The sequence below is a fragment of the Hemicordylus capensis genome, chromosome 3 (assembly GCF_027244095.1).
Source record: "Hemicordylus capensis ecotype Gifberg chromosome 3, rHemCap1.1.pri, whole genome shotgun sequence".
Taxonomy (NCBI): Eukaryota; Metazoa; Chordata; class Lepidosauria; order Squamata; family Cordylidae; genus Hemicordylus; species Hemicordylus capensis.
In genome coordinates, this window is record NC_069659.1 from 154,620,656 (window position 1) to 154,635,353 (window position 14,698).

The window sequence follows — 14,698 nt, forward strand, 5'->3', positions numbered from 1 at the left end:
CCTGCCCAGCCCCAGGGCCCCTCAGCCACTTGCCTCCAGCTCCGGCCTAGGATCGGCAGCGAGGCCTAGGATCGGAGCAGCCTGCAAACTGCAGAGCTCTTCTCTCCCCGCCTCTCAGCTGATCGGCGGGTGGGCCGGGCTTCCAGAGAGGCCTCCGAGTAGGCCTCCCTGAAGCCTGAACTCGGCAGGCCCCAGCAAGCCAGGAAGGAGGCTGGCAGAGCTCCCTGCAGCAGACCCTCCCTGCAGCAGACCAGACCATCCAGCACAGCTTTTGCAAGGTAGGCTGGGAATTCCTTTTTGTGCTTACCCCCATATATAGGGATCTGCTTGCCATAGGGCTTTGATAGGGGGGGTGGGGCGAGACTGAGAAGTCTCTGAATATTTAATTTAAAACAGACTGAAAAATGTGCTGGCTTTAAAAACAAAAACTATCTAAGGCCTATAAGTGGCTTGTTTCATGTCAGAAAATCACAAAAACGTCTGGAACAAATATTTATTTATTTATTCATTCATTCTTTCTTTCATTTATAAATGCACTTATGTTCAAGTTGTTTTGCAACCCAGAAGGTCTGAGTGAGAACTGTGAAGCATGTGTTGTGCTTTTATTTTATTTTATTTTTCTTGTGTGTGAACTGCTCTCCAATAACTTGCAGGGACTTCAGGGTAAATCTGGCCAACATGTGAATGCAGCACCTCCATTCCAGAGGAGATGTGTGTTAAAGGGCTTTAAAAGCCTCGTGTGAAAAACCTCCTGGAATCAAACTTTACTGAATTTGTTCAGAATTCTGAGAAAACAAACATAGGCTCACCCTGCATGTTTGAAAGTCTCCTTTGCTAATCTGCAGCGAGGGGGCCATTTTAATAATTAGCATTGCCAGTGTGTTCTAGGCATGAAAAGTAGCACAAATATATAGTACTTAATGTATATCACCTATATACTGTGAAGTGTGCATGTGTGTATTCAGTGAAATGTATTTCCAGGCAGCATACTTATTTTGAAATATCAGACTTAAATCCTTGGGGGCCTGGGATGTGTGGAGGCCCTGGACTTTGAGGGGCTGGGGGCCCATTTTAAAATCCCATCTTGGCCCATTCCAACCTTGCTATGCCCCTGGCGGTCACTACACATGGGTTTCTGCACAATACCTGCACAGAAGAAACTTCCATGTAGAAAATGTGTCTCTTGTCAATTGACCCTGAATTTTTCCATCCATGACTGGGATATTTGAGAGTTAGAGTCAATAATAAAAGAACAGCACACTTGGGTGAAGGACACATTAGGATGGTTGCCCCCAAAGGTTATTGGATCCAATAGGATTCCAAGAAGCCTTGGAAGGCTTTAAGGTTGGTTCTGCCAGTGATTCTGTTGATGCCATTGTTCAGACTTGGAATAATGAACTTACTAGGGCAGTAGACACAATCGAATAAACTTGACGTTAGGCACACAGGGTGTGCCCTGAACGAACACCCCCCCTACAAGCTACAAGCGAGTGCTTGCCAATCATTTTCAAGCAGTGTTTGCTGCCTGAAAGCGTCTATTCTCCTTTCTCTCCCTCCAGAGGTGACATCATGTGACATCACGCGCAAAGGGGACATGACCTCAAGCTCCAAGGAGCCCGAGCGAGCGCTTCTGTGTCATTTCAGGCAGTGCTTGCTGCCTGAAAGCATCTATGCCAGAGGTCCAACCATACTGGACAGGTCTCACCAGAGGAGCCAGACAAAGAGTGCCTCTCCCATCAACAATATGGTGAGATGTAACTTTAATAAATCTATACTGGATCGGTCGGCGCCTGGGTCAACAAGGACCACGCCAGGTGCTGGAGTCCCTGGACATCTGGTGGCAAGTGGGCTACAGGACTCAGGATCTTCAGTTGAGCAACCAGGGCTTGAGACTGCAAGGTTACTGGAAGAAACATCACTTAAACGGAAAAAATATATGATTTATTATTATTATTTATTTTTTTATTTACACAGTCAGACAGGTGTTATGGACTGGTTTGTTTTATCCAGACATTGAGTCCTTCCCAAGGACCTGGGATGGCTGAATTTTATTGTCAATGTTGTTGCTATTGTTATAGATATCGTCGCAGAATATAGGCTGTTCCCAGTAAAGTTGCTTTATTATTATTATTATTATTATTATTATTAATTAATTAATTAATTAGATTTCTATACCGCCCTTACAAAAATGGCTCAGGGCGGTTTACACGGAGAAATAACAAATAAATAAGATGGATCCCTGTCCCCAAAGGGCTCACAATGCACCTGCAGGGAGTGGTTCCGTGCACACCACTACTCTAAAGTCAGGCAGTCAGGCCTTCATGTACTTTCATTTGGTTGTGATTACAAATTACACACACACACACACACACACACACACACACACACACACACACTATCTAATTTGCAATAACAAATATTTCTAAATGCATTTTACATAGCAAATGGAATATGAAACAATTCCCTGTCCCAGAAGGCTTCCTTCTCTAAAAAGAAGTCCAAGGGAGACATTAACAAGATCCTCTGGGAAGGTTGCAGTTCTAAATTGAATAGGCACAGTTGCTCTCCCCTCGCGAAAAATAGGACCATCTCCCCTTTAAAAAATGTGCCCCTTTTAAAGTTAGCAGGGTGGTTGGCAGCATTCTAACCGGCTCAGAACTCTAGAGAGGAGTTGCCGTGGCGCCCAGCTCAAACGCTCACAGGTCTTCCTTTGGCGAGGAAGGCAGCTTGAAGACCTGGATCTTTGCACGCTACGCTCTTGAGCCATACATACTGGTACATGCTACAGTACTTCGCAGATACATGTAAGTATATGCTATTAAGAGCTCCCACCTTCCCAAAGAGTAAGAAGTCCAGTGGTAGCGCTGCACCATTTTCTTTGGCTAAGAAAGCACTTGAGAATTATATTGTCCATGTAATAATGGGTTGTATTTCCAAGACTAAAAGCAGAGCATAGCTGAAGCCATGGACTTCTGTCGCAGACAGTAAAACTGCTGATCCTGCCTCAGATTCCCAAAGAGAACAATTGCTTGGACTCACAGCTTTCCAGGCTGCTTCTGGTCCAGCTAAACCTAAACTACCTCAGATTCTCTCTCCCTGTCTCTGCACCTGTGAATTCCCCCACTCTCTTCTGACTGATTTAATCCTCCTCCACCAGTTGCTTTAAAAATATAGCAACTGAAGGCTGCTGAGAAAAGGCCATTCATTGAGGTCATTTACAGAATCAAAAAATGGGTTCTCCCTGGTTTTGGGAACTCCAAATTTTCAGTTGTGAGGAACAAGGTAAGAGGAAATCCTAGGTAGAAGTGATTGTGTGGAAGCAAGGTTGTGGGAAACGCTACCCAGGTTTTCCTCCTACATTGTTTCCACAGAATCACTTCTACCCGGGTTTCCACCTACCTTGCTTAATCACAAAATTGGGAGCACATGGTACACACCTGCCAAACCCTGCTACAACACAGGTTTTGGTTGTGTGAATGACCCAGTGACTTTGGTTAGATGTCTGTGAGAGAAAACTGCAGCAAAAGGACCATTCACGGTAATCAAGATAGCCAAGCTTGTGTGGGTGGGTGCAGATGCTGCTCAAAGTATAGAATCCGCTCCTTTTCTGGGCACGTAACCTTTCAACCTAGTATTTGAATCTTGACCTGTTGACCGCTTTCCCAGGAGCCTTTTCTACTTCCTTGTAAAAGGACTGTTGGGAGCTTGGTGGTGGGGCAGTTTAAGTAGCTTCCAGAAGTCTGCATTCAAAGGTGGGGAAACAGTTCCTGACACTTATAATGGAAGAGGCAGCAGACTTCCATTCTTACGTTTGCAGGTGGGATATGTGATGTTCTAGAACAAGGTTCAAAGCTGAACAGGGTCCTAATTGGTGTCACTCCTTGTCCAAACTTTAAAAGATGTACTTACATGTGTATAATGGCATATACATATATATGTGTGTGTGTGTGTGTTTTATCCCAGTAAATCTGCAGTTTCCAAGATGGGCGACGTCGTAATGAATACCGTAGCGTCAACTGGTGCAGTATTAAAAATTAAGAAATGCCTGGCTGAGGTCAGCTTCTTTCAACTCTGTGCCTTTTTCCTGAGCCTTAGTGGGTGGCTTATGTGTATGACATCCGCAATCCTTGTCCAGTGGAGAGTGTGGCACTTTAGTAACCACTATGGTGGAACCAGCATTGCTTGGATTGGGATTTGGGAAATCTGCCGTGTCGATGAAGATCCGTCTATTGATGAGCAAAATCGCATGAACTGTACAGCATTCAGCAATCTACACACCTTCCTCCCCAGTGAGATTATAGCTGCCCAGAATCTCATGGTACTCGCTACCATTGCGGGGGCAGTGCAAACAGGCTTTCTCTCTGTGGCCTTCTCAAATATATATAGGAAGGAAAAACAGAGAAAACACGTTGCCAACCTTTTTTTGATTGCAGGCCTTCTAAATTTATCATCGGGAATAGGTGTCTTCATTCCAATTGTTTGGAATATGGTTTCCGTCTTGTCAGAAGTGCCAATTTTCTTCCCTGAATATTTCCATTTACCACATAAACCAGAATACCAGTATGTTGGAGCTGCGCTTCTGGTTGGGCTGATTTCTGCTATTTTCCAGATCTTGAGCGGATGTTTTATTCTGCGCAGTAAGCACTTGGCAGTCAAGAAAATATCAGCAATGGCAACAGAGGCATCTGCAAGGGCAAGTGAAACCACTCTTTGTCAAAAGTGTTCATTGTCCTTAGTGCCTAAAACCCCAAAGCCAGAGGAATCTGCTTCTGTGACCATCGACAGCCCATTGGACGTGCGACGCACTGAAAACCCATCTGTGATTGTCCAGATGGATAACTTCTCTGAAGACGTGACCAATCCCAGAGAGCCTGTTCCATCATTGCCCCAAAGTCACATTATATTGGTGACTCCATACATTGAACCAACAGTTGGTGATGAATCTAAATAATCAGATTCTAAACACACCAGGACATGAACTGTGAACATTTGAAAGTTATTGAAACCTTTGAAAGGGATAGTGGGTCTGTTTATGTTGCAGGAATATTTGTTTGTTTGTTTATTGCTGTAGGGGTTGTTTTTATACTTTGGGGATAACGTTTGTGCTGTTAACAATAATGGTTGTTTTCATGGTATAGGCTACAATTATCTTTGATAGTTTTGTGTTTCTCATCTTTTATTAAAAAATATCCACCTATTTTAATCACATGGTTGGCTCTGGCTATTTCATTAGTATGAAACAATGTACAATACCTTGATAACTAAAGTGCCACCCGGTCACATCACTGCCCTGCCTGAATACCCAAACCACAAGCAATTCAGGGGGTGGGGAGTTCCAACTATCATGAAATTACCACTTTAATGATGGAACACCTATGTTGTAAGGTTCTTACTCTAGTGTTTCTGGCTGATCTGCCAATGAAAGCAATTAACTATCCAAAATGATAGAAGGGATGATTAGTTTCTAAAGCTAGAAAAGACAAAGCGAGAGTATATTTGTGAGAAGAACCATGGACCGATGTTCTCACTAACCATGCAGAAGTGCTGCATGCAAAGTACCTGCATGCAAAACACATAGATGGAATCTAGAGCCTCACTGATTAGAACCTATAAGTACTTAGGTTTAGTTTTTCATGCAAATGGGACATGGGGAACATGCTGCAGCAAGTGCTCAGAGGAGCGCATCTGCTATATTAACCTTTTTCCACACTAAAGGGGGATATTTTATCCCAGAGGCTTTTAAGGTATAACATGCTAAAATATTGGCACAAATCTGTTCCACCTGTAATTTCAAACCTATGGAAGTGGTCCAGTCTAGATTCCTTCATGCCATATTTCAGGTGCCTAGATGTGTCTCGAATGCCATCCTATACCTTTAAGCATAACCAGAGTGGAGGCCCTGGGATGGCCTGGGCCATTTAATTGCTGGTTCAAATTACATTTCTGCCATCAGGGCCTTGCCCCCCTGGTACTGAAGGATGAGTTCCACTCTAACTGGTGTAAGAACTTCTATGATAAATTGGGTAAATATGGCTTCTCTCCACACTACTTATTTTCATTGGGATATGAGGCTGCCAAAGAAATTATTAAACAAATAGTGGATATGGAGAAGTAAGTTGATTTAATTTATGTTGCCCCCAGTAGTATTCCAGACGGTTTCCCAAACTACCTTCAGCCAGCTGTGTACTTCACAAATGTGACCACTCTAAATCAGAGGAGAGCTTTCTGACTGGTGCGGTTTAATGCCCTGCTTTCTGCCATTTTGGGTGACAGATTTAAGAAAATACTGCTCAGGAACTGGCTATGTCCATGCTGCTTGGACAATATTGAAACCATTTCACATGTTGTTCTATATTGTTCATATAATTATAGGGCCATTGCCTAGATTGAACCACTTTCTAAAAATATGCCAGGTTGATCGGAAGAATACTACATTCATTCATTCATTCATTCATTAAAATTTTCCTATATACCACCTCCTCCAAAGACTCTAGGTGGTGAACAACAATACCAATAACAATTAATACAATAATAATAAATAAATAAATAATAAAAGGGCAAACACCTGATGAAACAGGTAGGTCTTAAGAAGGGCCTTAAAAGAAGGGGCTGAATGAATCTGGCGGGGGGAGAGTGTTCCAAAGAACTCTTATCTCCTTCCTTCTGGCAGACCAGTATATAGCCATTACAGCTGGAGTAGCAAGATGCTATGTGGCAGCTTGTAAACTGAGACAGGAGCAATTGACTAATTGTGATTGAGATCTCTGTATACTTTGATGTTCTATTATCTAGCTCTGTTGTTTTGATCTTATTTTGTTTTATCTTGATTGCTACTTTTATTTTTATTTGTTGATTGCTGGTCAGTGACCATAATAGATTCATTCATTCATAGAGCCTCACTGAGCAGGGGCCATGTTCCCTGTAGCCAGGATTCCCAAAAGTTGTTAACTACAGCTCCCATCATCTTCAGCTGCAATGGCCCCTGGCTGGAGATTACGGAGTTGTAGTCAACCACATCTGGGAACCCCTGTTACAGGGAACACTGGTGGTGTTAATGAAACTGTCCTGGGGTGATTGGTGAACACCGCTAAATTTGCATTTGGGCTTGCATGGGGAAATTAGCTCAGAGAGGACAGTTCCAGGTCAGATTAAATCTGTTCAAAGTTGTGGACCCAGGAAATGACTGAGGCAAGATACAAGTTTCAAAATCAAAAATCTTTATTGTAGGATGGGGTACAGCTGAAAGAAATGTGTGGTTAAAGCAGTATTACTATTAAAGATACACTCATCTGCAATGAGGCGTTTTAGCTCAAAGTCCTAATTGTATAAATCCCCAGGTGGGCAAGAGAAAGAGGACTTTAGAGCAGGAGGAGGTGGGATTTTAGAACAGGAATAGGGATAGATATGGACCCAGCAAGGGGCAAATGTTTATATCACTTGATCTGGACGAAGAGACCTCAGACCTCCTGGAAGACCCAAAGGACCTCGTTCCTCGGGGACAGCTCGGTCAGAGGCTGGGGTGAGAAGGATGGAAGGGTTAGTTGATGGGGTGAATCCACAAGGGTGCTTCCTCTGTGGAACCTGGTTCCTATGTTGGTGAAGAAGACTGGGCAGATCAGGCTAGGCAAGAAAACTGATCTGGCAAGTGGCACAAAGAACTGAGCAGCGGCCATGTTCCCTGTAGCCAGGATTCCCAGAAGTTGTCAACTACAGCTCCCATCATCAGGAATTGCTGAGGCACGCCAAGGCTGTTTGTCATGAAAATAGAGTGCATAGATGCGAGAAGAGGAAATTTGCACCAACGGAGAGTCCAGTAATCCAATCAGTACTTTTAATGGGTGCATCCTCAGTCCTTATCGCCAACTCAACCTCTTTTGTGAGGGGGGAGATTTACCTCATAGAGTGTTATCTGCGTTCTTCCTGCTGAGTTAATTGGCACATTAGCTTGCTGCTATTCTTTGCAAAAAGAGGGGAAGAGCTGCGGCAGGTTCACTCCAAGTGCAGAGTGGCCTTGGCTGGAAGTTAACTTGCTTCATTTAACTTCTGGGGTCTACTTAGGGCAGGGATTCTCAATGTTGAGTCCCCAGATGTTATTGGACTTCAACTCCCCTAATTCCCAACCAAAGGTCACTGGGGCTGGGGATTATGGGAGTTGAAGTTCAATAACATATGGGGACTCAACGTTGAGAATCCCTGACTTAGGATACCCAGAGAGGGAGGGGATGCATCTGCTCCCCTTTCCAATTTGCTTATTAGGAGCCAAATCTAGGGGAATTTGGCTCACTGTCAACTAAGTGACCTGTCCCCATGTGCCACAAAATCACCTTAAGGCTGTTGCTTGAACTTTTGACAGTGCACTTTAAGGTCCTGTCAATAAGCACGCCTTCTCCCGATGATGTTTACATGGAGAAATAGATTTGGGTGTCATCAGCATACTGATAAGACCCTGCACCATAATCTCCTGATTATCTCTCCCAGTTGTTTCATGTAGATGTTAAGCAACATTGGAGACAATATGAAGCCCTGAGGGACACCATACAAAAGTTCAGATTTTGAAGAACAACAGTCTCCAAGGGACACCATCTGGAACCTGCCTGAGAAGTAGGAGCAGAACCACCACAAAGCAATGCCTCCCACCCCAAACCCACTCAGATGTTCCAGAAGGATACTATGGTCAATAGTACTGAAAACTGCCAAGAGGTCCCAAAAGACCAACAGAGTCACACTCCCTCTGTCAATTCCCAATTGGAGACCAGCCATCACACCAACCAAAACAGTCTGCACTCCATAGCCCACCCAAAAGCCAACCTGAAATGGGACTAGATAGTCAGTTTCCTCCAAGACTGCCTGGTGCTCGGAGGCCACCTGTTGCAGGGGAGTAACAGCAGGAGAGAGGGCATGCCCTCAACTCCTGCCTGTGGCTTCCAGCGGCATCTGTTGGGCAACTGTGCGAAACAGGATGCTAGACTAGATGGGCCATGGGCCTGATCTAGCAAGGCTGTTCTTATATTCTTATGTTTCTTATGTTCTCTCAGTTACCTTGCCCAACCATGGAAGGTTGCAGACAGGCCTATAGTTGCTTAACTCTTAGGGAACCAAGGCAGGCTTCTTCAGAGGAGTCCTAATAATTGCCTCCTTAAGGCGAGGAGGCATCCTGCTCTCCCTCAGAGAAGCATTATAATCTCACAGGCCTTCTACAACAACCCCCCCCCCCCGCCAGATAGTATGAGCCATGTTGGGCTAGGGTCAAAAGAAAAGGTGGTAGGCCGCACCGTTCCAAACAGCTTGTCCACATCCTCAGGAGTCACAAACTGGAACTGATCCAACTTAACGACTTAAGAGGAGTTGCTGGACACCTCCACATCACACTCTGTAGTAATTGTGGGGCACATACTAGTACTCTTACAACCCTAGACAACTCTGCTGGACGTGAGCTTGCAAACACAATACGTGCAGAAAATAATTGCTTCTTTGCCACATGTATTGCCTGAGCATAGATCTTCAAATGCTCTTTGTGTTGCAATCTGTTGGATTCGAGTTAAATATTTTCCCATTTGTGCTCCAGTCATCTACCTTGCTGCTTCAGCCCCCGTAGTTCTTCTCTGTACCAAGGGGTCAATTTTGAAGTGGGTAAAAGAGGATGCCTAGAAGATATCCTGTCTACTGCCCTGGTGAGCTTGCTGTTCTCTACTAGTGCATCAACAGGATCACCAGCAGAGTCAACACTAAATCCCTCTAAGGCTTCTTGGGATCCTATTGGATCCAATGGGCTTCTCAGATGGAACTTCCTAATACTCCCCTCATCCCTGTGAAGGAGGGGCATGACTGTGAGTCCAACCTTAACCAGATGGTGGTCCATCTAGTTCCCATCTGGAATATGTGTTTGCAAAGAGGAATCAGGGAGTTGTGCAAGTGAACTTAGCAAAGAATTGTGCTGGGAAGGCACATCAAATGCCAAGGAATGTGGACAGTGAGTGACCTGCACGGAATATGCTCTGTTTGTTTTCTTACCCTAAGAGAACAGGAATTCACCTCTATAGGGATGAAAGACACATTAGGTTGGTCTGCCCAAGAACGTTATTGGATCCAATAGAAGCCTTGGAAGGGTTTTGAGTTTGCTCTGCCGATGATTCTGTCAACACTCTGGTGCAAAGCTGGAATAACACACTCACTAGAGCAGTAGACACAATCACAACCTGCTTCAAAATTAGCCTTGTGGTATTCAGAAGAATTGCAGGAGCTGAAGCAGCAAAATAGATGGCGAGAGTGCATAAAGGAAAAGACTCAACTCGAATCCAACTGGTTACAGCATGGGCAGCAACAGCAATGAATATTTATATACTACTTTTCCATACAAGTTTCCAAAGTGATTTGTATAGAGAAATAAATAAAGATGAATAAGCACATCTGAAGTTCTGTTGTCTGGATCTGTTTGTCATGCAGCAAAGAAGCAATTCTCTTCTCCCTGCATTTCTTCTGCAAGTTCATGTCCAGAGGAGTTGTCTAGGGTTGTGAGGGGGCTAGTACAAGCCCCTCCCCCTTGAATCCAAATTTGGAACCATCAGTTATCTGCTGAGACACTTTTAATGATCTTTGCATGTGGACAAAATCTCTCCTATTAAGGCCAAACTGGATTCTATAATTAGGACAGAGTCTGTTATGGGTAGGGATGTGCACCGAACCGTGGAGGTGTGGTCCAGTGCCGGAAGGGGTCTCCCTTTAAGGGGGGGGGGTTGCACTTACCCCTCCCACTACTTTCCCCCCACTGGCACTCCCTTTTTCTGAAATGATTTTGGGGCGGCAGCGTTCCTCCCTGCCACCCCTGCCCCCATTGTTAGCTGAAAATACAGGAAGTCACAAGTGCACATGTGCCTGCTGCCACACCCACGACCCCACCGTGCACATCAGTGCAACGTGCGTGGTTGGCGCACGCGCACTGCAGCGGGTGGACTTGCACTTGTGACTTCCGGTATTTCTGGCTAACAACAGGGGCAGGGGCAGCGGGGAGGAATGCTGCTGCCCCAAAATCATTTCAGAAAAAGGGAGTGCCGGTGGGGGGAAAGTGGCGGGATGGGTAAGTGCAACCCCAAGCCCTTAAAGTACCACACCCACCCCCACTGGCACCGGACCGCTGGACCAGACCCCATTTGAACCGGTTTGGAGGCCTCTAACACGGCCTCGTGCACATCCCTTTTGGGGATCTACAGCAACTCCTCTTATGCGGTCAGACTAGATAACTTTCAGTTTGTGACTCCTAAGGATGTGGACAAGCTGTTTTGAACTGTGCAACTATCACCTATTCTCTTGACCCTTGCTCAACTTGGCTTATTTTATCTAACAATCAGATTATCTGAGAGGGTCTGGTAAACATAATAAATACTTCTCTGAGGAAGGGCAGGATGCCGCCTTGTCTTAAGGAGACTATCGTTAGAATATACTGGGGGGGGGGGGAGAACCTACATTGGACCCCTCAGATTTAGGCAACTATAGGCCCATCTCTAATGTTCAAAGGTTGGGCAAGGTGATTGAGAGAGTGGTGGCCTCTCAGCTCCAGTTGTGGACGAAACTGATTATCTAGACCCATTTCAAACCGGCTTTCAAGCAGGCTATGGGGTTGAGACTGCCTTGGTCAGCCTGATGGATGATCTCCAACTAAGTATTGACCCTACTGTGTGACTCTGCTGATCCTTTTGAATCTCTCAGCGGCTTTCAATACCATGACCACAGTATCCTTCTGAATTGCCTGAGGGAGGTGGGATTAGATGGCACAGTTTTACAGAGGTTCCATTCCTACCTCTTGGGTAGATTCCAGATAGTGTCAATTGGAAACTGTTGCTCTACAAAGCAAGAGTTACTATATGGCGTTCCACAAGGCTCCATACTGTCTCTAGTGCTCTTTAACATCTTCATGAAACAGCTGGAAGAGATCATTACGAGATTTGGTGCAGAGTGTTATCAATGTGCTGATGATGCTCAAATCTCTCCCTATCAACTTCATCAGTCAATGGCATAACTTCCCAAATTGTCTGCTTGGAGGCAGTAATGGGCTGGATGAAGGATAACAAACTGAAAGTGAATCCAAATAAGATGGAGGTACTGATTGTGAGGAGTCAAGACGTGAGAGATGGTTTCTATCTGCCTGTTCTAGATGGGGTTACACTCCCCCTGAAAGAGCACATACGTAGCTTGGGAGTGCTCCTGGATCCAAAACTTTCTCTGGTTTCTCAGGTTGAGGCAGTAGCCAGGAGCACTTTTTATCAGCTTCAGCTGATACATCATCTAAGCCCATTTCTGGAGGTAAATGACCTTAAAACAGTAGTACACATGCTGGTAACCTCCAGGCTTGACTACTGTAATGTACTCTACATGGGGCTGCCTCTGCATGTCGTCTGGAAAATACAACTGGTACAGAATGTGGCAACCTGGTTGGTCGCTGGAACAACCCCAAGGGTCCATGTAACACTGATTTTTAAAGAATTGCACTGGCTGCCAGTATGTTTCTGAGCGAAATACAAAGTGCTGGTTATTACCTATAAAGCCCTGAATGACTTATGTCCAGAGTACTTAAGAGACTGCTTCCTTTGTCATGAACCCTGCCATCTATTAAGATCATCTGGGGAAGTCTGGTAATGGTTGTTGCAAGCTTGTCTGGTGGCGACTCAGAGCTAGGCCTTCTCTGTGGCTGCCCCAGGGCTTTGGAATGCACACCCTGTCAAAATAAGAATTTATCAATCTCTGATTACTTTTGAAAAGACTCTTAAGACTACCTGTTTTCTCAGGATTTTAATTAAAACTAACTTTAAACTATTTAATTGTTTAACTCTGAATTGTTTTAATTGTTTTTATTCTGTGAAAGTGTTTTGTTTTATTTTTATATTGTAACTTAGATTATGTACACCACACACACGTCTATCTATCTGTCTATCTATCTATCTATCTATCTATCTATCTATCTATCATCGCCCGGCGGTATATAAATATGATTGAGTGAGTGATAAACAAACACCTGTGACAATTGCAAGCTAGCATCTTCCCTGCTGGATGCGATGGTGAAAGGACTTGGAGTGCTTAACTACAGTGTGACGTATCAGAGAAGATGAGGAATTCTTGGGCAGAGCCCAAGCATAGGCGGAATTGGGGGGGAGGGCAGGGCACGTGCCCTAGGCGCCACTGAGGTGGGGGCGCCATGCCAGCTCCTGCCACCCCCACCCCATTGCCCACCTGCCCAGCCCCAGGGCCCCTCAGCCACTTGCCTCCAGCTCCGGCCTAGGATCGGCAGCGAGGCCTAGGATCGGAGCAGCCTGCAAACTGCAGAGCTCTTCTCTCCCCGCCTCTCAGCTGATCGGCGGGTGGGCCGGGCTTCCAGAGAGGCCTCCGAGTAGGCCTCCCTGAAGCCTGAACTCGGCAGGCCCCAGCAAGCCAGGAAGGAGGCTGGCAGAGCTCCCTGCAGCAGACCCTCCCTGCAGCAGACCAGACCATCCAGCACAGCTTTTGCAAGGTAGGCTGGGAATTCCTTTTTGTGCTTACCCCCATATATAGGGATCTGCTTGCCATAGGGCTTTGATAGGGGGGGTGGGGCGAGACTGAGAAGTCTCTGAATATTTAATTTAAAACAGACTGAAAAATGTGCTGGCTTTAAAAACAAAAACTATCTAAGGCCTATAAGTGGCTTGTTTCATGTCAGAAAATCACAAAAACGTCTGGAACAAATATTTATTTATTTATTCATTCATTCTTTCTTTCATTTATAAATGCACTTATGTTCAAGTTGTTTTGCAACCCAGAAGGTCTGAGTGAGAACTGTGAAGCATGTGTTGTGCTTTTATTTTATTTTATTTTTCTTGTGTGTGAACTGCTCTCCAATAACTTGCAGGGACTTCAGGGTAAATCTGGCCAACATGTGAATGCAGCACCTCCATTCCAGAGGAGATGTGTGTTAAAGGGCTTTAAAAGCCTCGTGTGAAAAACCTCCTGGAATCAAACTTTACTGAATTTGTTCAGAATTCTGAGAAAACAAACATAGGCTCACCCTGCATGTTTGAAAGTCTCCTTTGCTAATCTGCAGCGAGGGGGCCATTTTAATAATTAGCATTGCCAGTGTGTTCTAGGCATGAAAAGTAGCACAAATATATAGTACTTAATGTATATCACCTATATACTGTGAAGTGTGCATGTGTGTATTCAGTGAAATGTATTTCCAGGCAGCATACTTATTTTGAAATATCAGACTTAAATCCTTGGGGGCCTGGGATGTGTGGAGGCCCTGGACTTTGAGGGGCTGGGGGCCCATTTTAAAATCCCATCTTGGCCCATTCCAACCTTGCTATGCCCCTGGCGGTCACTACACATGGGTTTCTGCACAATACCTGCACAGAAGAAACTTCCATGTAGAAAATGTGTCTCTTGTCAATTGACCCTGAATTTTCCATCCATGACTGGGATATCTGAGAGTTAGAGTCAATAATAAAAGAACAGCACAGTGCTTGTGACAGGAAGGGGCAAATTACAATGATTTCTTAGTTTGGCAGACGCTGGTTTTGGCCCTGGCAGAACTTGGCTATCTGCTCCTGTTGCAAATTCCTCTGTCTAGTGTGGCAAACTAATGTATCCTCCTCCCTCTTGGTGTCAAAGTAAGCACTAGTGTGGTGAATGCACATATACCCCCTCATGAGCCAACAGTCATCATAAGACAAAGGCT

At 44.9% G+C, this 14,698-nt stretch overlaps 1 protein-coding gene across 4 annotated transcripts; it reads left to right on the plus strand.

Annotated features, from left to right (window-relative positions):
- LOC128350858 (claudin-34-like) lies at positions 1–5,208 on the plus strand. 4 transcript variants are annotated; one of them, XM_053309677.1, is made up of 4 exons: positions 1–278; positions 1,560–1,747; positions 2,621–2,804; positions 3,964–5,208. In XM_053309677.1, the coding sequence occupies exon 4, from the start codon at positions 3,983–3,985 to the stop codon at positions 4,949–4,951; it is 969 nt and encodes a 322-aa protein (XP_053165652.1). In that variant the 5' UTR covers positions 1–278; positions 1,560–1,747; positions 2,621–2,804; positions 3,964–3,982; the 3' UTR covers positions 4,952–5,208. The 4 variants fall into 4 exon arrangements, with proteins under 4 accessions (XP_053165652.1, XP_053165651.1, XP_053165649.1 ...); XM_053309676.1 differs by having other exon boundaries at positions 2,621–5,208; XM_053309674.1 differs by lacking the exon at positions 2,621–2,804.
- The last annotated feature ends 9,490 nt before the right edge of the window (positions 5,209–14,698 follow it).

What these genes read in the sequence shown, in the direction of transcription:
- LOC128350858 (XM_053309674.1), top strand. Translation starts at nt 1,671, where the DNA reads ATGCCAGAGGTCCAACCATACTGGACAGGTCTCACCAGAGGAGCCAGA. An exon ending in CCTCTCCCATCAACAATATG is followed by an intron (nt 1,748 to 3,963) that starts GTGAGATGTAAC and finishes GTTTTATCCCAG; the next exon opens with TAAATCTGCAGTTTCCAAGA.